The sequence below is a fragment of the Mustela putorius genome, unplaced genomic scaffold (genome assembly GCF_011764305.1).
Source record: "Mustela putorius furo isolate JIRA1106 unplaced genomic scaffold, ASM1176430v1.1 tig00003927_pilon_pilon_pilon, whole genome shotgun sequence".
Taxonomy (NCBI): domain Eukaryota; kingdom Metazoa; phylum Chordata; class Mammalia; order Carnivora; family Mustelidae; genus Mustela; species Mustela putorius.
The window spans coordinates 6,940,179-6,964,582 of record NW_025422072.1 but is presented as its reverse complement, the minus strand read 5'-3'; the positions used below and the strand labels follow the sequence as shown (position 1 = coordinate 6,964,582).

At 35.3% G+C, this 24,404-nt stretch overlaps 1 protein-coding gene across 1 annotated transcript in view; it reads right to left on the bottom strand.

The window, feature by feature from the left end:
• LOC101670523 (eyes shut homolog) overlaps nt 1-24,404 on the bottom strand; it is an 858,786-nt gene that overhangs the window by 23,146 nt on the left and 811,236 nt on the right. The window contains 2 exon segments of the mRNA XM_045069380.1: nt 7,421-7,545; nt 20,554-20,678. Of these exon segments, the coding sequence (XP_044925315.1) occupies nt 7,421-7,545; nt 20,554-20,678 (250 nt within the window).

Here is a 24,404-nt window from a genome sequence, read left to right as displayed (position 1 = left end):
ATGTTGTTCTTCAATTATAACAGTTCTGGTGGGGGGATGTTGGTAGTGGGGAAGCTATGGAATGGATTCAGCCAACACTTTTATTTTGAAAAGTAGTTCAATAATATCTTCTACCCACACCCCCATATAACATGGACGTATTTATCTCAATAATAAGCAAATAAAAGGTATGGTGTAGAGCAAAGAATACCAGTCTGTAAGTGTGGGCATTAAAAAATCTGTTCCCAGGGCACCTGGATGGCACAGTATCTGACTCTTGGTTTTGGCTCAGGTTGTGATTGCAGGGTAGTGTGACTGAGCTCCACCTCAGACTCCACACTCAGCACAAAGTCAGCTTGAGATTCTCTCTCCTTCTCCCTCTGCTCCTCCCACTTTTATGCTCTCTCAACCTCTCCTTCTCTAAAATAAATAAATACATCTAAAAAAAAATAAAATTCTGTTGCCAACTCTCCAATGGACTAACAATGTTATCTTTGGTGATTTTGCAGCCTCATGCTATAGATTTGGAAACTGAGGCTCAAAGAAATTTCCATCGAACTGGGGTCTAAAATATCAAGCCTATTCTCTTCTGTAGCAGAAATATATTCTGTTTCTATGAAAATATAAACATTACTCTGCTAGCCATGTTTAAATAAGACACAGACACATAAAGATAAGGGGTGGACAACCATTACCCATATTTTCTAAATAGCTCAAGAGGATAATCATAATTCTACTGTATTTCATTTATCAATATTAATGGCTATTCTGAGAGATTTAGATTGTGCATAATAGTGGTGCTACATGTCTATTACATAAATTGTAGGCCAAGTTGCTATTTTCAATATTATATTTCTGAAAATATTTAAACTGCATTTCTCATAACAAACTATATTTATTTAATACAGAGGGTATCCTCTTTGCATTTTTAAAAAATATTTTATTTATTTATTTGACAGACAGAGATCACAAGTAGACAGAGAGGCAGGCAGAGAGAGAAGAAGGGAAGCAGGCTCCATGCTGAGCAGAGAGCCTGATGTGGGGCTCGATCCCAGGACCCTGAGATCATGATCTGAGCTGAAGGCAGAGGCTTTAACCCACTGAGCCACCCAGGTGCCCCTTTGCATTGTTAAAATACATGTTTTTACTCAGATTTGCACCTTCCCTCCTCCAAAACCATTATACACCTTGGGTTATAAAATACTAAGTTACTGTATTGCTTAGAATGCTTAGGGCACACATCTCAGTTTACAGTGAAACTAGTCCCGATAAGCAGATTTTAAAAACTGGTTATTATATGTTTAGCATTCTCATTAGCAATACTGAGCAATCCCTCAGTGTAGGCTTCCAATATGAGGTACAGATGAAGACTTAACATTTTTGGTTAAGACTTAACCTTTCTAATCTTCAGAGGGTCATAATCTTTGTCCTTAAGAAGGCTCTTCTAATGACTCCTTTACTCAGGGTTTGTCAGTTGTCTTATTTTTAACCTTAGTACTATATAAACTGTAACTTAGTTAATGTCCTCATTTCTTTCAGCATACAGTTTCCTGCATTTTGAACCAACTGATGACTGCTGTGTTATCCCTTACACATCTGTCTCCACTCAGATAAAAACTTTCTTTTGGTAAGAAATTCAAACTAATGAATTTTTATTTGAGGATCTCGTATAGTGCTCTGCACACAATATATGCTCATAATATGTTAAGGCAAAGCATCAAATTTCCTTTAAAGGAGCATTGTTTTTGTTTGTTTGTCCATTCAAGTGTCTACAAATGGACCTGTCCTCTTTTCCATAATTAGAATGTAAGAATAGTGTGGTTTGTGTATATATACCTTTCAAGTATTTTGCTATGGTGAGTGTCCAAAGGATGTGTTGGGCTTTTATTTTTTCAGATGTGTTTTGACTAATCAAATATATCAATAACTTGAGCTCAAATATGAATAAATGTCAAAGCAATAAAACACCTCTTTTAAAAAAAGGAATTATGAATTTAAGCACTGCAATTTGCTTACTTCCTATATGGAAACATACATTTTAATTATTTAATAGGATGAATCTTGGGATCTTGAACACAGTAAATACTTTTAAATATTCATTAACAGTATCAGTGACTTTATATCATTAAAAATAAACACCAGAACCAGGGATAAACATCAAATCAAACAATATGTCTTGCTATACTGTGTTTTGTTTTTTAGGTCTGTTTTGAAGATGACATTTAAAAATCAGATATTGCAAATAGACTGTACTGCTGTAGAGCTCGAGCATTTTTTTCTCATTCAGAAAATAGATTTTTCCTCCCCCCAATTTTTGATGCATACAAATAGTTTCTAGACAACATAAAAATCCATTTTAATTTAAAGAATGCTATTAACACTTATTGACTATCATTTGCAAAATGCAATAGTATGACCCATTGACAGTCATCAGTTAATGTATGGATCAATATTGTTTGGTAGAAATTCATTTACTGAGGAAGAAATGAACAAAGCTGATTAAACTAAAAAGTGAGGAAGATCATTTGTCTTGAATTTTCTTAACAAATCTAGGACATCCAATAAATTATGCTCTGTCACTTAAATTCTTTTACAGAGCAGTTAAATTTTAGAATAATGTAAGTACTTTAATGTTTCGATTCATTTTTACAATTGGATCTGCGAAAAAGAACAATCTACACCAATGATCAGTTTGTCGGAGATTATCACAGCTCTAAACATTATAAAAACCTGAGAGTTCAAGTCTTTAATGTTATCTACCAAAAATTAATTCTCTGAAATAAAGAAAAAAAATAGATTACCATCCCCCTGTCAAGTAGTGGCTATTCACTTCACACATTATTCTTCATTATCAAACAAATAATAATTGTAGTAATATAATTTTCTCTAATCTCACAGACATACAACTGAGTTAACATTTTTAATGACTATGTAATTAGTGAGGGTTTTCAAAATAGCTTAAATAGAAGGAACATAGAATGTGGCATCTTTCTGAAGATCTATTTGAAGAAGAACATCAGAGAGAAGTTTAGGTTAAAATAAACAGACTTAATGTAAAGAGAATTCCTACAAGTTATTTCAATAAAAGGCTTATAAGTTTTGCTGTATCATTATCATCAGAAATACAATGCTCAGATATTCCCAGTAATTTGATATATTGTAATGCATTTTAACAGAGATCGCATGTGATACTGAATCAAGTGGAATACATATTTGTGCAAGATAATTTATTTTCTCTATGCTAGTAGCGAATCTGATTGCCAGCTAAATTGACATCTTTTAAGCATTCCATGAAAATCTCTAGCAACTCTGGAAAATAGAACAATCATTTGATTGTTACCTGGGAAATGTAATTAGAATAAGGAAATCAGTTTTCTTAAAAGACACATTGAATTTCATGAATGAAGGAAAATTCATCTATTTTCCTTATTAAATATATTAATAAGTCCTTTCATTCTTAAAAACAATCATAAGATATTTGAGTTTTGGTCCAGCTTGTGAGAAGCTTGTAAATCATGCCTCCCTTCTTCAGAAACACAAAAAGTTGTATAAAGTAACAATCAAGAACTCCTCTTAGATCTGTCAGAGAAATGAGGTCACAGAGCAAACTTCTCTCTGCCAGATGGGTGGGACAGTGGGGCAGATACAGAGAATCACAGCTCAGCAGAGCAGAAACTCAGGAGCAGAAACCACAGCTGGAGCCGGTACCAGTATGTAATTGTCAGAATGCTGGGAGTCCAGTGTGGACATTCTTGAGAGCTAAGAACTCCAGAGGTGTCCAGTCATAGGGGATCCTCCATACTTTCATTAGTTTTACCTCCAGGAATTCTGCTAGGTTCTCCCAATAAAGATGGGAGAAAAGTCCCTCTATACTTCCAGTAAAGGGAGAGAAGAGCTGCTTTGAAGTACTCCCAAAACAAGTCCTGACCTGGCGAAGAATGATCTTACCAGAGCCTAATCAATCTGGGAGAAAGGAAATACTCCATTCTAGCTCCATGCAGCTTTCTTGTCACATCTAAGGGCAAGGCCGACTGAGCAGAACATGTGAAGGTCACAGCCCAGAGGTAAGGCACAGTCACTGAAAGACTGAGACCTAGTCATGGAACTGTTGAAAGCTTCCCCTCCCTCCACACCTTAACAGCATCAATAGGATGCCTTTATAATAACAAAGGGTTATAACTGAAAGAGATGGACATCTCATGTCTACCGAGAAAGTCCTAAGAAAACTCAATGGTTACAAGGGAGACCAAAACGAGGATATCAAGAGAAAATATAGCCTCTGATATCTGTAGCAACAGCAAATAGTAAACATGGCTTGACTCCTAGCCAGATAAAAACAGTCTTATACCAAAGATCTACTTACATTAGTTACTTATATCCCGCACATCGTGTCTGCCTATAACTATAAAATTAAAAGGCATACCACAAGATGAAAAGTACAATTTGAAGAGAAAGTACCAAAACCAGACTCAGATATGCAAGAGATTTTGCAATTATCAGACTAGAAATTTAAAACAACTATATTAATATGTTAAGATACTGATAAAACAACCCCAGCAATGATGACAAAAATAAAAACATTATATTCTATGCTCTTAAGGATACTAAAATTATACCTACTTGAGCTCACTGCCTATCAGAGTGGGCATTTTATTCTAAATATTTATTCTAAATATTTTATTTAGTTTCGTTCCATCTATTCTGCTGGTAGAATGCCATGACCTACATCCTGTGAATTGTCCATATTCCCTAGGATCACTGTTCTCATGTTCACTAAACGTGCACACATAATACTTAATCCTAAAACAAAGCAATTTACTTGTCTTTTAATCCATCTAACTGCTTTGTTTCTTGAGGGTCTCTCAAATATTATATCTTTCTGTGAATGACATTCCTTTTTTTAAAAATATAAGAAACCACGAAGTTTAACATTTTACCATGATTATGATTTTATTTTTTTAATTCCATTTACTCTCAGGATTAGTTGGAAAAGGGAGAAAGGAAATCTGAAAGGTGATTTTTCCAGTAATCTTATGCAATTGCCGTACCTGTTTTCAGAATAATTTTTTCATCCTATTCTTTTATTTCAATATTTATGATTCTAACTTGCTACTAATATTTCTCTCATTCCAACAAAGACTCTAAAGATTTTCTTTGATTCTCCTGTAGTTCTTCAAAATATTTTGATCTTTGTTCCAATTAATATTTTATGTACTATTTACAAGGGTATATCTTTAAGTATATCTAATTTTAAATATCTGTGATATGCATAACATTTAAATGTTAAATTCTTTTTCAATAAATCAAATTTTTTCTATCTTTTCTAAGCATTTTAGAACATAACTAATACACTAAGTAGAATCTCCCTTATCTCTTTATAGCTTTTTATACAGACAGTATCTCTTATGATTGTAAGTTTTTTACCTTGCAGATATTTGAGAGAGTAACTAAAAATATCAATTTCAAATTAATTTACTAAGTGCCTTACTAAAATATAGATTATTGTATCTATAATACTTCCTTCCATTTAGTAGACTTGGGGTTTTATAAAACTACATATTTTTTAAGATTTTTGTATTTTCAATATATGCTAATGTATTTATCCTTCAGAGTTGAAGTTTTTTATTAAAAGAGATAGGACAAGTTTTTTTTAAAGATTGTATTTATTTATTTTGAGAGAGAGAGTACAAGTGGGGTGAGGGGTAGAGGCAGAGGAAGAGAGAGAATCTCAGGCAGACTCCTCATGGAGAGCAAAGCCTAATGTGGGTCTCAGTTCCAGGACCCTGAGATCATGACCTGAGCGGAAGTCAAGAGTTGGATGCTTAACTGACTGAACCAACCAGGTGCCCCGAGATAGCATACGTTTTAGTTTATTCCAGTCTGAAAGCATATATCCTGGGGATTAACTACTGAAAGGAATTTCTTTTTAAGATTTTACTTATTTATTTGCCAGAGAGAGTGTGTACAAGCAGGAGGAGCAGGAGGCAGAGGGAGAAGCAGGCTCCCAGCTGGGCAGGGAGCCCGCTGAGGGACTTGATTCCAGAACCCTGGGATCATGACCTGTGCCAAAGGCAGATACTTAACTGACTGAGCCACCCAGGTGTCCCTGAAAGGAATTTTAAGGATACTTGGCAATAAATTCTTTGTGTGCAATTAAAAAAAATTATAAAATGAGCATTGAATTTTTTAATTATTTAGATTTCCATATATCAGTCTGTACTGGCAGGAGAATTCAAATAAAGGATTTATTTCAATCTTTTCCTTTCTACTGATTCTTTAAGGAAGCCATTATTGGTATAATCTGAGGCATCATAAAATCAGTTTCTTGTACCCAAGTCCCTCCCATATCCAGGTGTCAGGGTGTTCAAATTCTTCCTCAAAGATTATCTTTCTGTGATCACTGGGAAAAAACCTTTCCCAGGGCAAAGCCAGGAGGGGAGGACTGGAAGAAAAAGGAAGGTGACAGTTCTCTTTAGTTTATTTCTCAGATAAGCTCTCTTAGACAAATGCACCTTGGGAATACCCTTTGAAAGGGAAAAGTATCTGACGTAAGCCCAGATTTTCTCATATTATTTTGTTCCAATGACAGTTATTGACCATTTTTCTATATAATTCCTTAACTACTTATGGAGACTCCTGCTTCTGACCATTCCTTTCTCATCTTCCCGCTCTGAGCATCTGATTCTATTCATACTTATGCATTATTTTAGCCAATAGGCAGGTCTCACCTTCCCTTTAAGTCTGATTCCTTAATCTTGCACTGGGTCACCTGACTGTCCTCTCTAACTACTTAGCCTTTATATCATTTTAGACTGGTCTGTCTTTTAATGAATGTATAAATATACATTTAAAATTTGTGACATCACAGTCTTGCCAACTACTTGCTGTTCCCTTACTATATTCATGTACTGTGGTCAGTTTTAATAAAGATTGTGGTCAGAAGCTATCTTTTAATAGAGACACTTCTACTAAGGTAAGTCCATTCTAGTGTTAATGGAGTTCAGATCAGTCCAGACTTGCAAAGAAAGCAGATTCATCCTCCTTGGACATACAATACTCTGAGCCCTACTCTGGAAGCAGTGCTATGTCCTTGGGCAAAACAGAAGTTCTGCCAAGACTCTGACAATATTAAGTAATTCCTCTACTGGCATCCTCCTTCCAAATGCATTAAAACATTAAAGGACAATACATTAAGTGACTTGCACCTTAGTGAGAATCAATTTGTCAGAATGCTTTTCTCCTGAAAGGAAAGGCTGAGGGTACATGTGATAAATGGACAAGAAGGGAAAGGGGAATGCTGAGGAGTATGCACAGTCAGAGAAAGAGAAAAACGCTAATACTGACTTCTCCAACCTAATTTCCACCAGATAATTTTCTATTACTTACTGAATTTTAAAGACAAGGAAAAAAGTATCACAACAAAACCATCAATAATCTTTACCACAGATCCAGATATGCATAAACATGTTGAGCCACGGCCAGGTTCATTTTCTGTGCATATTCCATGAACACATAATTTGGAAATGCACTCTTCAAGTCCATCCTCATAGTGATGTCCTGACTGTCCTGTAACACAATTACAAAGCATATATTCAATTTTTAATAATAATAATAATAATAGCATATATATATATATATACTCTTCCTATTCATTATAATTGGACTTGGTATTCTATATAAATTATCACAGTTTATCTTCATAATCATTCTATCAGGTAACTATTATTATAATCTCTATTCAGTAGATGAGAAAATTAAACTTAGAGAAGATAAATAACTTCCCCTAAAATTACATAGTTATGTAAAAATGAAAGCAAGTGTCTATAAAATAAAGTTTTGGCTTGTATCTATTGAGCTATTTTACATTACATATCCAAGTATCTTTATTTATTTTACCATGGAATAAATATATAGAAGGCAATGGTATAAGCATACTCTATACTTCCATTAATTTATTAATTTTTAAAGACTGTATATTTGACAGAGAGAGAGAGAGAGCACAAGCACAAACAAAGGAGCAGCAGAGGGAGAGGGAGAAGTAGGCTCTCTGCTGAGCAGGGAGCCTGATGTGGGACCCGATCCCAGGACCCTGGGAGCATGACCTGAACCATAGGCAGAAGCTTAGTGGACTGAGTCACCCAGGCGCCCGCTTACTTCCATTTAGTATGAATCTTAAATCTAGAGGAAAGCAACTGCTCTACTTTTCCAGATATAAAATGCTTTCTTATAATTTTTGTAACATTTTATAGTTAGTATTTCTTAATCTGTGATTCCACAGAATATAAATAATATGTCTGTGTTCAGCTGACTATAAGCTATAAGAATTCTCTTTAAACATAATGATCTAGTTTTCTATACTAACACACTGTGTGTTTGTCTTTTTTTTTTTTTTTTTTTTTTTTTTTTTTTTTTTTTTTTTTGCCATTATTTTATCACCAACCTAGCAACCAACTTTGCTAAACTATCCAAAGATAATATCCAAACTATGGTTTACCAGGTACCCATTAAGAACACTTTTTAGAAATCATTGATTCTTTTCTATGAAGGATCTATTTATAATGATTCTTATTATGTTTAAGAATATGTTAACTTAAATACACAATTTTACATAGGGACAAATGTTTTTAGAGGCAGCTGTTACTAGCTTTTAAAACTTTATTTTTCTGGGGTGTCTGGGTGACTCAGTTGGTTAATGTGGGTTAAGTGTCTGCCTTTGGCTCAGAGTCATGATCCCAGGGTTCTGGGATGAGTCTTTGGTCATGTCAGTCTGCTTCTCCCTCTCCTTCTGCACCGACCACCCAGTTCCACTCATGCAATCTCTGTCTCTGTCTCTCTCTCTCTCAATGATAAAATCTTTTTTTTTTTTTTAATTTTTTATTTTTGATAAACATATATTTTTATCCCCAGGGGTACAGGTCTGTGAATCACCAGGTTTACACACTTCACAGCACTCACCAAATCACATACCCTCCCCAATGTCCATAATCCCACCCCCTTCTCCCAAACCCCCTGCCCCCGGCAACCCTCAGTTTGTTTTGTGAGATTAAGAGTCACTTATGGTTTGTCTCCCTCCCAATCCCATCTTGTTTCATTTATTCTTCTTCTACCCACTTAAGCCTCCATGTTGTATCACCACTTCCTCATATCAGGGAGATCATATGATAGTTGTCTTTCTCTGCTTGACTTATTTCGCTAAGCATGATACGCTCTAGTTCCATCCACGTTGTTGCAAATGGCAAGATTTCATTTCTTTTGATGGCTGCATAGTATTCCATTGTGTATATATACCACATCTTCTTGATCCATTCATCTGTTGATGGACATCTAGGTTCTTTCCATAGTTTGGCTATTGTGGACATTGCTGCTATAAACATTCGGGTGCATGTGCCCCTTTGGGTCACTACATTTGTATCTTTAGGGTAAATACCCAATAGTGCAATTGCTGGGTCATAGGGCAGTTCTATTTTCAACATTTTGAGGAACCTCCATGCTGTTTTCCAGAGTGGCTGCACCAGCTTGCATTCCCACCAACAGTGTAGGAGGGTTCCCCTTTCTCCGCATCCTCGCCAGCATCTGTCATTTCCTGACTTGTTGATTTTAGCCATTCTGACTGGTGTGAGGTGATATCTCATTGTGGTTTTGATTTGTATTTCCCTGATGCCGAGTGATATGGAGCACTTTTTCATGTGTCTGTTCGCCATCTGGATGTCTTCTTTGCAGAAATGTCTGTTCATGTCCTCTGCCCATTTCTTGATTGGATTATTTATTCTTTGGGTGTTGAGTTTGCTAAGTTCTTTATAGATTCTGGACACTAGTCCTTTATCTGATATGTCGTTTGCAAATATCTTCTCCCATTCTGTCAGTTGTCTTTTGATTTTGTTAACTGTTTCCTTTGCTGTGCAAAAGCTTTTGATCTTGATGAAATCCCAGTAGTTCATTTTCTCCCTTGCTTCCCTTGCCTTTTGCGTTGTTCCTAGGAAGATGTTGCTGCGGCAGAGGTCGAAGAGGTTGCTGCCCGTGTTCTCCTCAAGGATTTTGATGGATTCCTTTCGTACATTGAGGTCCTTCATCCATTTTGAGTCTATTTTTGTGTGTGGTGTAAGGGAATGGTCCAATTTCATTTTTCTGCATGTGGCTGTCCAATTTTCCCAGCACCATTTATTGAAAAGGCTGTCTTTTTTCCATTGGACATTCTTTCCTGCTTTGTCGAAGATTAGTTGACCATAGATTTGAGGGTCTATTTCTGGGCTCTCTATTCTGTTCCATTGATCTATGTGTCTGTTTTTGTGCCAGTACCATGCTGTCTTGATGATGACAGCTTTGTAATAGAGCCTGAAGTCCGGAATTGTGATGCCACCAATGTTGGCTTTCTTTTTCAATATCCCTTTGGCTATTCGAGGTCTTTTCTGGTTCCATATAAATTTTAGCATTATTTGTTCCATTTCTTTGAAAAAGATGGATGGTACTTTGATAGGAATTGCATTAAATGTGTAGATTGCTTTAGGTAGCATAGACATTTTCACAATATTTATTCTTCCAATCCAGGAGCATGGACCATTTTTCCATTTCTTTGTGTCTTCCTCAATTTCTTTCATGAGTACTTTATAGTTTTCTGAGTATAGATTCTGTGTCTCTTTGGTTAGGTTTATTCCTAGGTATCTTATGGTTTTGGATGCAATTGTAAATGGGATTGACTCCTTAATATCTCTTTCTTCTGTCTTGCTGTTGGTGTAGAGAAATGCAACTGATTTCTGTGCATTGATTTTATATCCTGACACTTTACTGAATTCCTGTATAAGTTCTAGCAGTTTTGGAGTGGAGTGTTTTGGGTTTTCCACATATAGTATCATATCATCTGCGAAGAGTGATAATTTGACTTCTTCTTTGCCGATTTGGATGCCTTTAATTTCTTTTTGTTGTCTGATTGCTGAGGCTAGGACCTCTAGTACGATGATAAAATCTTAAAATAAACTTTATTTTTCTATGTATTATCCAACAGGACTTTATCTTAACTTTGGCTATTGGAAAAGAGTTTTTTTCTTGTTCCTACTTAGCAACCTATTCTTTCTGTTCTTCCCCGATAAATTGTAAGAGAAAAATTACATAAGTATTCTGGGGTGCTTAGAAATGATTTAGGGCAATCTAACATTGTAAGAAGAAAAACACAGCACAAGTTTAAAAGATTTGGCAAAGTCCAGATCAAACTTAGAAGGAGCTGCCAAAAGACTAATTTTACCAAAATCACATCCAAGACCCTTTTCACTTTGTAATGCTTTCATATGCTAGGTTGATTCTGTAGGCATCTCTACTACAGAGGCTATAAAAGGTGACACAGAAAAAAACATTTTTGCAGAGCTTATAAAAAGCCGCCATGACCAGTCACTCCCATGGTTGAATCTCACAACATATTGTGAAGCATAAAAGCATATTCTATAAAAATACTTACATTCTGATAACTATTATAAAAATCAAATACATGCAAGCTGAGTAACATTGCTTAGACACACACACACACACACACACATATATAAAATAAAGTTCTAAGGAACACTAAGAGAATGTTGAATATAAAATTCAGAATATGGTAGGATAATATTGATGTGTTCAGTGAGGACTATAAAAGAGGTTGGAATTATTGCTAATATTTTGTTCCTTAAAGCAAATGGGAGGTACACAAATGTTTACTATATTATTTACTATATTATTTTATAAAACAAATATTCCTTCATTGTATATTCTTTTGAGTGAATAAAACAATTCACAATATAGCCTAAACAATTAAAATTGATGATGTAATTTTCTTCTTGCTACTAATACTATGAAGGGCATTGTAAAACTTTAAGCGGAAAGATGGGAACTGTGAAAGAAAAAAAAAATCATTATTTTTAGTTAAAAAGACATGGAAGACTTTATTCAAGAGTATTCCAGTAAAAAGGAGAGATATTATTGAAACAGGAGAAAGAGACGGCATTTAACTGCACGGAAACAAAGACAGGTGGGAGAATTTTCAAAAGCTGGAGTGAGCTAATGTGAAAATACTGGAAGATATTGGGGTGGGGGGAAGTTGGTCAATGTGCTGAGGACATCTTTTGCTTGGTAACTCTCTCATCTATGGGCAGTAGGCTCCTAGCTTCTCACAGAGCCTTGTGGGGAGTCAGAGGGGAACCCTATCTCCTTCTGTAATTACATTTCAGAGGGATGACTCCCAGGTGCTCTAGAAAAACATTTCCGGGTTGTAAAATTGACAAAAGGCTGAAAGAATGTTCACATCTCAGAGAGGCATAGAAAAAAGTTACAAGTTTTCTAAAGTAGATGCTCTAAAGAAATGGAAGTCAGGGACTTGAAGTCATGAAGCCTGTCTGCAGTATAGTTAAGCTGAGGGGAACAATAAAAATATCTTGGTCAAAAACAATAAACTGGGATAGAAAATAAGTTAGTTAAGATTTAGAACAGGAAACAGGAACCACTCTAGGTATTTAAGGAAGGAGTCTTAAAAACAGAACAAAACATTTACAAAATTATTAGAAGGAAGGACTGTAGGAGTAACTCCAAAAACCACACACAGGACTCTCTGGGATATGCCACTTCCCCCATAATGAGGAAATTGAGAAATATAAAAGCCACCATTAGAATTATTCAATTTAAAGAACTCTCTACACTAATAGAGGGAAGCTGGATTACCAGGAATCTGCTGGCACAGTCTCTCTTGCTGTCTCTTCCTAATCTGAAGCTAGTGATTTGACATTGGATTACAGAGTCTCAGTGCCATTTCTGACGGCTCTGCATTTTAATACACATAAAGTCAGAGACTCAGAAAATCTCACGTGTCCATAAACTTACCTACCAGCTGAAATTGCTAAGATACCTAGAAATGACTTCCACTACATCCTCGAAATTTCAGGTATGTTTATTATAGTTGGAACTCAATGTATATGCACAACATCAGCTTCAAGGGACATCTAGATATTGTTGTTTTCTTGTCTTTGTAATACAGAAACCATAGCAGACAGGAGTGGATGCTGGGTGCCAACCAGCCATTAAACTAGAAGGATGAATGGTTAAAGAATATGAGGTATATTTATACAAGGGGATACAACTCAGCCATAAAGAAGAATGAAATCTTGCCATTGGTAACAAGGATGAACCTGTAACAGCACTCCAACCAGTCTGAAGAGTTAACTTAATCCAAGTTAACACACCTTTCTTGCTGACCTAAATCCCTGGATCTGTAGTGGAACTAATTTATTTTCTTTGAGATTTGCATACCACTGGGCTTCAGAAATGAAGGACCAGAACCTTCTCAGGCCACAGAACCCAGCAGGTCTATTCAAAGGCAGCTCAACTTTCTGATTAGCCTATTTTCGAGCAAATTTTCTAGGTAACCCAGAAGATTTTATTCCCCCACCCCCACCCCTTTGTGTATCTGCAGAACTTGCCCTCCTTTGTAGAATGAACAGTCTTCTTGCAAATCATGAAATACAAACTGGACCCTCCTCACTCAGTTCTGGAGCACTGAGATAATGTTTGTAGCTGGCCCCATTGAGAGTCCTCATGAAATCAAGAAATGTTGTAGGCCACTGTACTCCCTTTGCTGATTAACTTCCCTAAACGTCTTTAAAAGCCCTTGGGCCAGGCAGAAACCTCAGAGTTGGCTTTTGGACAAGAGTCTGCCTTCTCCCCAGGTTGCTAACCTCCTGAATAGAGCCCCAATTCCTTTCCAATAAAAAACTTGTCTCGAGTAATGGCCTTTCAAGGGACAGGTAGCTGAACTTGGGTTTGGTAGTAGACCTGTTAAGCTAAGTAAAATAAGTCAAATGGAGAAAGATAAATACTGTATGATTTCCACTCATGTGGAATTACACACAAAACAAATGAAGAAGGAAAATAAAACAAAAACTCATAGAGAAAAGACTTCTGGTAAAGAGGGGAAAGGGGTTGGAGGCGGGCAGAGTAGGTGAAGGGGGTCAACTGCAAGGTGACGGGTGGTAACTAGACTTGTGGTAGTGATCATTTTGTAGTATATAGATATTGAAATATAAAGCTGTATATCTGAAACTTACATAACAAAAAATGTTTTAACACAAAGATTGATCATAATTTGAGTCTTTTATTTCAAAACTCTGTGCTTTGGGTTACTAAAGGTCAGTAGAAAACTATTAATAACCACTTACCTCGCTTCTAGAAAATATGTTTAATATATATTTTATATATATGATGAATTCATATTTAACATATATAATATATATGCAATTTTATATATATATGTGTGTATACACACACACACACACAAACACACACACATACATACATATAATTAGATTAGATTTGGACTTCCTTCTAGGGAGCCAGTCTTTGAATTCAAAACTCTTATAGCTTCTTAATATGTATTAGGGGAAAAAAAGTGGGGGTAATGAAGGGAGGTAGAAACTAATAACATAATAAATAATGAACAAAATTAACTTTTATTTTTTATATTTTTGGTGGAGGTGATATATTCACGGGTGCCAGAATCTGGCTCCTTGCTGTGGAAGCTGAGGCAAGTCCTGAGATCTTTCAAAGCCCTTGCAAAGTGGAAATAACAATAAACATACTTCACAGTTTATAGAACTTGTGGTGAGATTTGAATGAAAGAATCGGTGCAAATTGCTAAACATAGAATATAGTAAGTTTTTTTTAGGAATGTTGGAGACTATTATTTGTTCCTGATGCCTTGTTGAGCAAACCCTGTGAATGAAGCTATTTTTCAATTTTGTGAATGAAGAAAGAGATAGTTTGAAAGTTAAGTAAAATTTACATGGGTTAATGGGCTCCAGCTGCCTCAGACCAAAATAATATATCTTAACTATAATTCTGCACTTAGTGCTTTACACATTTTAGGTGATTTTTTTCTACACGATATTATCAGGAAACTGAGAATCAGAGGGTTTTTATAATAGTGTTAAAGATCCCCAAATTACCAGGTCACAAAGCTGGAATTTGCATCTTACTCTTCTCAGTTTCTAGATGTTCTTTGCTCATCATCTTGCTTCTCTGAGTAACACATGGCACTGTGCTATTTGAAGAGAGGGTTTATGTATGTAAACAATGCTTTTTTATTAGTTTTCTTTTATAAAAATATAATAACAAAATAAGTAAATAAGATTATGTTCTTGTAGTGGTATGGGCAACTGATAATAAGAAAGGAGAGAAGGATAAGGATATAAAACAGAAATGAAAAGTCAGTGGGTAAGACTTTTTTTTTTAAGATTTAGAAGCAAAGAAAAAGAAAACATCTTTTGAATCCTATGTAGATTTGATATCCATTTGTAATAATGTAACCAAATATTCAGAACATACTGGCTAGTGGCTCAAAATCAAGAAACCAGAAGTTTTCATTAGCTCTCCAGAAAAGTAATTAAATTTTAAAATCACAGTACTAACCTCATATTTCATACATAATAGAAATTAAATAAATGCTTAAAGAATAAATCATATCTAATGATGAGGGTATAAAATTAAAAAAAGAATTTAAATGTCAAATTATAATAAAAATAAGAACAAATTAGACTAATTTTAAGTTGATAGCAAAATGTTTTTTAATACTTATATAGTTAGAAACATTGACCAGTTTTAATTCTACCATTCTCTGCCATAACATAGCAGTTATAATAGTGTGAGTTTATTGATGAAAATAAAAGTCACTATTTGAAAGATTTATATATTTTACTTTCATATCCTTTTCCCTCTCAGCACCAAGTGATTTGCATCTAATCTAGGGAAATAAAGTAAAATTAAGCCTAAGCCTATAATGATTCTGTCTTACTAGTTAATGTATTATCTGGTAATTGAATGACATAAAGTAAAATTATTTTTTCTTAGTCTAACTCTAGAATATGTAGAATTTATTTTTTACATCTAAATCTTCATGAAAATACAATAGCATACATTCTTTATTTCATATTAGTGATTATTTCACTTTGCTTGGGTCTTGATTAAAAAGAAAGATCATTATGCATTGCCTCTGTTCTGAATACAAAAGTCATACCCGTGACTTAAAATAATTGTGAGTATTCACGGCCAACACTATCTATGTTTGTTTCTGTGTTTCCTTGCCCTAAGGAGGAAGCAGCATTTCTGTTTCAAAATGAATAATGTTATTTTAAGAGCAAAATGTGTATCCAAAGTTTATATCATCACCTGTATAAACACTATTACATCCCTCCTGAGTATAAAAAGTGTGTGGGCATAGAGACTGCCCCAGGGACTGAGAAGAACTCTGGGGGAAGCATTCACATTTCCAATACAGAGGTTGTTCTCTTCACTTTCAATTTGCTTTTAATGGGATAACTGTGGTTTCACTTACTGAGTGTTAAACATTTTTATATAACACTATAAATGTGACTATTGAGGCTAAAAAAAAAAAGGAAGCATGTTTTACCTCATAAAATAATCTGAATGCTTGTATTAATACTTCCATGGAAATGAGTTCATTAGCCATTGAATTCACTACATAGGCAGAGGATGAGCTCTGTGATCAGGACTGTCCTGAATGCTGTTGAGCTTGTAACCTGCACAATGATCTCTTGCAGAGAGGATGAGTGAGTTCTGAGATCAACCGTGAACAGCACTGCACCTAGTTAGCTTGGAGGACATGGTTTAACAATCTAATTTGTCTGCTTACAGAGCGGGGAGGGGCTTGTGCACCTGTGGTCCTGTCTGTGATTCCACAACAATGGCCAGCATTATAAATGGATTGTACTGTTCAATATGTGCTGAAGGCTCCGTGAGGATCCATTAGAACACCACCTCTCAGATGGCATTTGGTGACACGAAACTAAATCACACTTAGAGTGTCTTCTAGCCTCCTTACATCAAATTTAAATTTCAGTTGTGTTTTACAGATAAATCTAGTGAGCAAACTGGCATTTAATTTTTCAAACTGTTCTGTTTGGAATATTGCACGTGCCTTATGTCTCTATTTGGACTAACAAGTAGTGAAGATGGGGGGAAAAGGATAAATCACAAACCTCCAGGTACAGTGAAAGAGGCAGCCAAGATTACCATGATAGAGGAAGAATTGCTGTTACACAAGGACATGAGGATTCTGATCATTGGCAACACATTGTGAACTTAAGATATTCAACCGATGAGGGGCGCCTGGGTGGCTCAGTGGATTAAGCCGCTGCCTTTGGCTCAGGTCATGATCTCAGGGTCTTGGGATCGAGTCCCGCATCGGGCTCTCTGCTCAGCAGGGAGCCTGCTTCCCTCTCTCTCTCTCTCTCTGGCTGCCTCTCTGTCTACTTGTGATTTCTCTCTGTCAAATAAATAAATCTTAAAAAAAAAAAAAGATATTCAACTGATGAAAATAGAATACGGCAATCATTTATAGTGCTTAACTAATTTAAAGACAGAATTAAACAGTCAAGGTAGGTTTCTATCAGGTACTGGGAGAGGTAAGGATGCTGGCATGATTTAAACTACAGCCTAGGAATTATCAGCATTATTGAAGGCTGGCTTCCTCCATGGATAAGAGAGGAGTAGACCTGTAGAAACCAAATGAGCCAGGCTTTGTGTCTTTCTATGACATTTGGGAGAATGCAAGTTGATATGAATTACCCAGAAAAGTGGTAAGTTCTCAGTTTCTGGTTACCAAACTTTTTAGGAGATAATCAGATAGATGTGGCTGAGCAGCAACCTCCCTGAAGAAATCTCATAGTGGTTAGAATTGCTAACATCTAAGATGCAAAACACTGATGGATCTTACTGGTGATGGTCCTTTTTAAAAAAAAAAAAAAAAGATTGTCAATTTTATTTATTTTTTTTTATTCTAGTTAGAACATTTAAGATGATATCTATCCTTAGAGCAAAATGTTAGGTCTATGATACAGTACTACTGATCATACGCAGTGTTGTACACTAGATCTCCAGAACTTATCCATATAACAGAACTGAAACTTTTTGGGAAGTTGCTATTCAGTGAATGCCCTTCTTTGGAGAGCACAAGAAATGAGTGTGTAACACCAGGCTAGGCTTCCTGGCTCTGAATCTCAGCTTTGCCCCTAATGTACCATGGGAGATTACCCAAAGAATCTGGACTCCATTTCCTCATTAGTAAAAGGAATTAAAAATAGGACATTCTGGTTGTTATAAAGGCTAAATGAGTCAGTACACATGGCGTGCAGGTGCTATTATTGTTACTGTAATTATAATTTCATAAACACGTATAGGTTGAAGTCTCCCCACATTTGGCTTTTAGAATCTAAAATTCAGAACACAAAGAAGAACTCAGCAATGGGTAGATTATCAAGGACCAAAATGGTAAAGAAAAAAATTAGAATTATGTAAAAATCAATTTATGTTGAGGGTGAGGAAAAGGGTAGCATCAGCACATTTTGGGGGATGGTGGTTACATGACTGGCTGTGGTGGCAGTTATGCAACTTCATGAATTTGTTGTAACTAAAGAACTGCATTCCAGAGAGTAAATTTAACTGTACAAATTAAAAAAAAAAAAAAAAAAAAAACCCCGGCTAACTATGCTAGTAGGGAAAATGAGGAAGGATGAAGGGTAAACTTCAAGAGCACCATTATTCCTTAAATAACTCTGGGGGAGGATGGGCTGGTATGATTAAGAGCCTTGGCTGGAAAGAGCCCTGGGGAGCAGGGACAAGGGTCTGGCAGGGTGTTCACAGCATTTTCTAAGCATTTACTTGATTTGTTGCTTACTTGGATTTTGATTTTGTGACTAGACTGTGAGGAATCTTGGGTTTAAGTCAAAAGTACCAGCAAGTTCTGATTAACACCTAACAACAAGCATGGATACATCATTTTTGAGGTCTCTCACTTTCCACCATGGACTAATGTAATGAGCAGCATTTAGAATAGGGCTTCATTTGAATGCTGCACCTGCTTCAGAATGGCTCCATGCTTCCAAATGAATCTAAAGTAAGTTAAATCTTAACCTGGAGCATCAAAACTAATCTAGCAATGGTAAGAGATATAGATATATCTTATATATCTATATATCTAGCAATGGTAAGAGATATATATATATACATATATATATATATAACAGAAAAAAATAAACTTAGCAATTATAAGATATATATTGATATGGTAAAAATGATTTACATAGGCGCTTTGCTTCTAAACTATCTTCGTAGGGTTACATTCATTGCCTATGGTAGCTATTATAGCATTTTAAATGTTCAGCCTTCAATAAAGATATTTTTGCTTAAGAGAAGCAAAGCTTCTAAAATGGTATTCATTTTTATTTTTATATCAGAGAATTGCAATATCTATTCTACTTCTTTTATCTGCAAGAGTTACAGTTTAAGGTAGAGGTGGCTATTTCTTTTTTTTTCTTTTTTCTTTCTTTCTTTTTTTTTTTTTGAGGTGGCTATTTCAACATTCAGGTAGAAATGTTTTCATATGTTCTATCTGACCAAAAAAAAAAAAAAACCTAGTATCACTATGTGGTATTCCAAAACAGAGGAGTCCACTGAGTGACTGTTGAACCTGTCAACAACATGTCAATAATACTCAGTTAATAAGTATTCACACCAGTTTGTATAACTTCACATATACAATAGAAGCCCTAATACCCACAAGGCTGCCTGGCTATCATTCCCTCAAGGGACCCAAACAACCAGAAACCTCAAAACCTGGGGTATTTTCAAGCGTCTCAAGTCCTCTGTGGAGTGTGTAGATAGAAAGAATTCTTTTCTGGTGACCAAAAATATACCCCACATATATTCCTGATATATTATTACTTCTCCAGGAAATTCACTATTTCTTTTGGGTAGATGTACGTGAATGTTGAAGATAAAATGAATGATAGGAGACACAGGAAGAAAGCAATAAATCTGCAAAATTTGAAAGCTAGAAGAAAGAGAGGGGAAAAGATACACAGACAGAAATCGTTTATATCAATGTATACTTTTTAAAAGATAGATTTATTTATTTAGTTATTTGACAGTGAGAAAGCATAAGCAGGGGGATTGGGAGGCAGAGGGAGAGGGAGAAGCAGAGAGCCTGCTAAATCCTAGGATCCTAGGATCATGATCTGAGCCAAAGGTGGACTTTTAACTGACTTAGCCACTCAGATGCCCCAGTATATCTATGTATAATTAAGGAGAGTATGACCAAAGGCAGAAATGGCCAAAACATCAATTATTAATGAAAAAATTGTTCCCTGAATAAAACCAGTTCATTCAGCTTGTCCATCTCTATATTGACCATTATTGGAGGTAATAATAATGTCAATATTAATAAGAGCTAAAATTTACAAAGGACTTGCTGTGCGCCAGGCACAATGGATGTAATGATCAGGATTATGAAGTTTACATAAATGTAGAAAATACCTGTAATGAGATATACTCTAAGCACTAGGATTTCTTGCTGATACCCTAAGTGATATGGTATCTTACTAGTATCACAAAACATCCATTTCATATTTTTTAAGTGTGCACATTGCTTAAAACTTAGTTGAAAACCAACAACATTATTGGTGGAGTGTATTGTCACATTTACACATACATAAACATATATTTTGTAAATGTATAAAGTATGCATGATTATAATTTTTCGATAATTACCTTGTTGACATTTGCAAATACATCCAGTGATGTGATCTTCACACTTTGCACCCTTTAGACATAGTGATGAAGAACATTCATTTATATTAATTTTACAAAATTGCCCAGAAAATCCAGGAAGACATCTAAGAAAGAAAAGTTAAAAAAAAAAAAAACAGTATATATAATATGCATGAGTCTATATTATGGAGTTTGTTTTTGTTAAATTTGAATAAAATTAAGCACATGAAATAGTTGTTCATTAAGATTGATTTATGAGAGCTAATTTAGTTGATATTCACAGTATTTTCAATGAAATTAAGGTGTACTGACAAAAAACAACCACAAACAAAGAGGGAAAACAAAATAAGGTTCAGGATCATAGAGCTCAGTCATTTTCAATTTTATTCTTTCTTTATTTCAAGTATACGTAGCTTGATACATATGTATTATTAAAGTATCTGGGCCTATATAATAGAGAACACCGACTAAAGTTGATTATATGATAGTAAACTTTTAAAATAGTGAAAACCTTGATAGTTTTATAAAATGTATCACAAATATTTAAGTTTTTACCTAAATTCCAGTGAGTCAATATACTGTATAATACCAGTTTCAGGTGTAGAATCTAGTGACTCATCATTCCATACAACACCTAATGCTCATCACAAGTGCCCTCTTTAATCCTCATCATTTATTTAAACCACCCCCCACCCACCTCCCCTTTGCTAATCATCAGTCTGTTTTCTACAGTTAGGAGACCGTTTCTGGGTTTGCCCCTCTCTTTTTCCCTCTCTGATCATTGTTTTGTGTCCTAAATTCCACATATGAATGAAATCATCTGGTATTTGTCTTTCTCTAATTGACTTATTTCACTTAGTGCAATCCTCTCTAGCTCCATCCCTGTTGTTGCAAAAGGCAAGATTTCATTTTTTTAACATTTTTAAAAAAGATTTTATTTATTTATTTGACACAGAGAGAGAGAGAGATCACAAGTAGGCAGAGAGGCAGGCAGAGATAAATGGGGAAGCAGGCTCCCCACTAAGCAGAGAGCCTGATACGGGGCTCAATCCCAGGACCCTGAGATCATGACCTGAGCCAAAGGCAGAGGCTTAACCCACTGAGCCACCCAGGCGTCCCAAGAGTTCATTTTTTATGGTTGAGTAATATTCCATTATGTACACACACACACACACACACACACACACACAGTGGGATATATCCATACAATATTTAATTAAGATGATTCCTTAGTGACCCCTCTCACTCTAAAACCTGAGCACATTTAAATTTATAAAATAAGTTAATTTTAAATTTAGCATATAACTGAAACCAATATAGAAGGCAGTATAACATTTAAAGTATTGGCCTTGCTTATTTTTGGTTTGATGGTAATATTACCTTTCACCTTGAAATTCCCTCAATAAAATGTGTTTTCAGTGATCCAGCAAAATGCAGCTGGATCTTGCCTTGAGGTGATATTGAACTGTGGTCCCAAAAACACTATGTCCAAGTTCTAATACTTGGAAACTGTGACTGTGACCTTATTGGGGAAAAAAAAAGTTCTTTGCAGATGTAACTAAGTAAAGGATCTTGTAGAGAGCACCTTAAATTAGCTGGTTGGGTCCTAAATTCAAAGACAAGTCTCGTTATAAAAAGAGGAGACACATCGGGGAGAAAGTGGCAAAGGTTAGTGTCATGCTGCCCCAAATCAAGGAATACCTGGAGCTTCTAGAAGCTAAAAGAGAAAAGGTAGGATTTTCCCCTAGAACCTATAGAGAGTGTGGCTTTCCTGACATTAGATTTCCACACATTAGTGTGGCTCTCCTTGATATTAGATTTCTGTTCTCCACAACTGTGAGCAAATAATTCTGTTGTTTTGGGCCACCAGGTTTATAGTTATTTGTTATACCATCCCCAGGAAACAAATAGAGGGAATGACCTTGAATGCATCTGATGTGTTTCCTCTCCATATGTTCTTTTAGGGCTACTTATACAAATCATTTAGATGTCAGTTGTTAAACCATGGTCTGAGAACTGATGTAGGGTCTACAAACACTGATTAAAGTGCAATGTTCAGGAGAGAGAGAGTTACATATTTACCAGGTGCCTGCAACATAACAGATCTTTTCTGAATGCTAAAGGCATATAAAGAGAAGTAAAACTTTGTATCTGCCTCCAAAAAACAACCAGCCTTGTTGGAACAATAGAGATGTAACAAACTTAATAATGTAATTACTATAAGAAATCAAGTATAAAATAAGACATATGGACAGGTGCATTCTTAGCATTAGGAAGAGCATAGAAAAAGATGAAGATAAGAAGAGTATAGCTTAATCCAGAAATTATAAGTAATTTTAAATGTCTGAGATATAATGTGTGAAGGCAAGTCTGGGGGTGATACTGGGAAAAAAGGATAGATTAATAAATGGGGACAAGAGCTTTTTCTATAATTTTGGATTACAATTTTTATAACAGCTAATATATTTTTTTATTTTTTAACGATTTTATTTATTTATTTGATACAGAGAGAGACAGCAAGAGAGGAAACACAAGCAGGGGGAGTAGGGGAGGGAGAAGCAGGCTCTCTGCTGAGCAGCGAGCCCAATGTTAGACTTGATCCCAGAACCCTGGGATCATGACCCGAACCAAAGGCAGACACTTAATGACTGAGCCACTCAGGCACCCCTAAAATAGCTAATATTTACTGAAAAGTTGTTGGCAAGTAACTTTTCTAAGGTCATAACATGAACAAATTAATAAGTAGAATTTAAAACCAGAAAATGAGACTGCTTGCACAGCATATACCCATTAGCCAAATATGGCTCTCTATTTCTAGCACATAGCCCCACCCAGCCAAAGCTAATAATTAACTACATGTTAAACAATCACAAATGTTCCAGGAAACTTATTATGCTAGATCCTCACTGGACCTAATTGAAGACTGTGTCTTGACCAACAAACAAGACCTATTTTAACTATGTATGGATTTATGAATTCATTTTTCACTATGAGGTAAAATCCTCAAATAATGAGTTACTACTGAGACCATAAACCTCCTTCTCTTTGTAGCAACTAGAAACCTAATTCCTTTTAGAGGAAATTCTCAATTCCTATGGAACATAAGCAAACTTAGGGCTCATTTTGTTCATCACTGAAGTTTTCATTGTCTTTCCTTTAATATCATAAATTTTTTTCAAAAATGCTCTATCAGTTTAGGTATTTTTTTTCCAATTTAGATACTTGCCAGCATGGTAAGAAATGTTTATTTGTCCACATTCTAATCCATCATCAATATTAATATTGTTTTTAATTTCCACTGCAAAGAAAAAAAAACTACATGCCTTATAGGTTTTTTTTTTAATGAGATAGCTTTAAAAATTATTTAATAGACCCTTTTCTTAGAATAATTTTTTAAAAATATCTTATTTATTTGAGAAAGAGAAAAAACACACGTGCAAGTGAGAGTACAAGCAGCGGGAAGGGTAGAGGGAGAAGGAGAAGCAGACTCCCCTATGAGCAGAGAGCCCAACATGGGGGCTGGATCCCAAGACCCTGAGATCATGACCTAAGCCAAAGACAGATGCTTAACCAACTGAGCCACCTGGGTGTCCCAAATAATTTTAGATTTATGGAAAATTTATAGAAATTTTGCAGGTGCAGTTAAGAAAGCTTCCATATACTCTATAACCAGCTTCCTTTATTGTTAATACCTTACATTAGTATATTTGTCATAATTAATGATACAATGTTGGTACATTATTATTACTTAAAGTGCATATATTTTGAGGATTTTCTTAGTTTTTACCCGATGTCTATTTTTTTTTTTTTTCTGTTCTAGGATCTTATCCAGTATACCACATTACATCTAG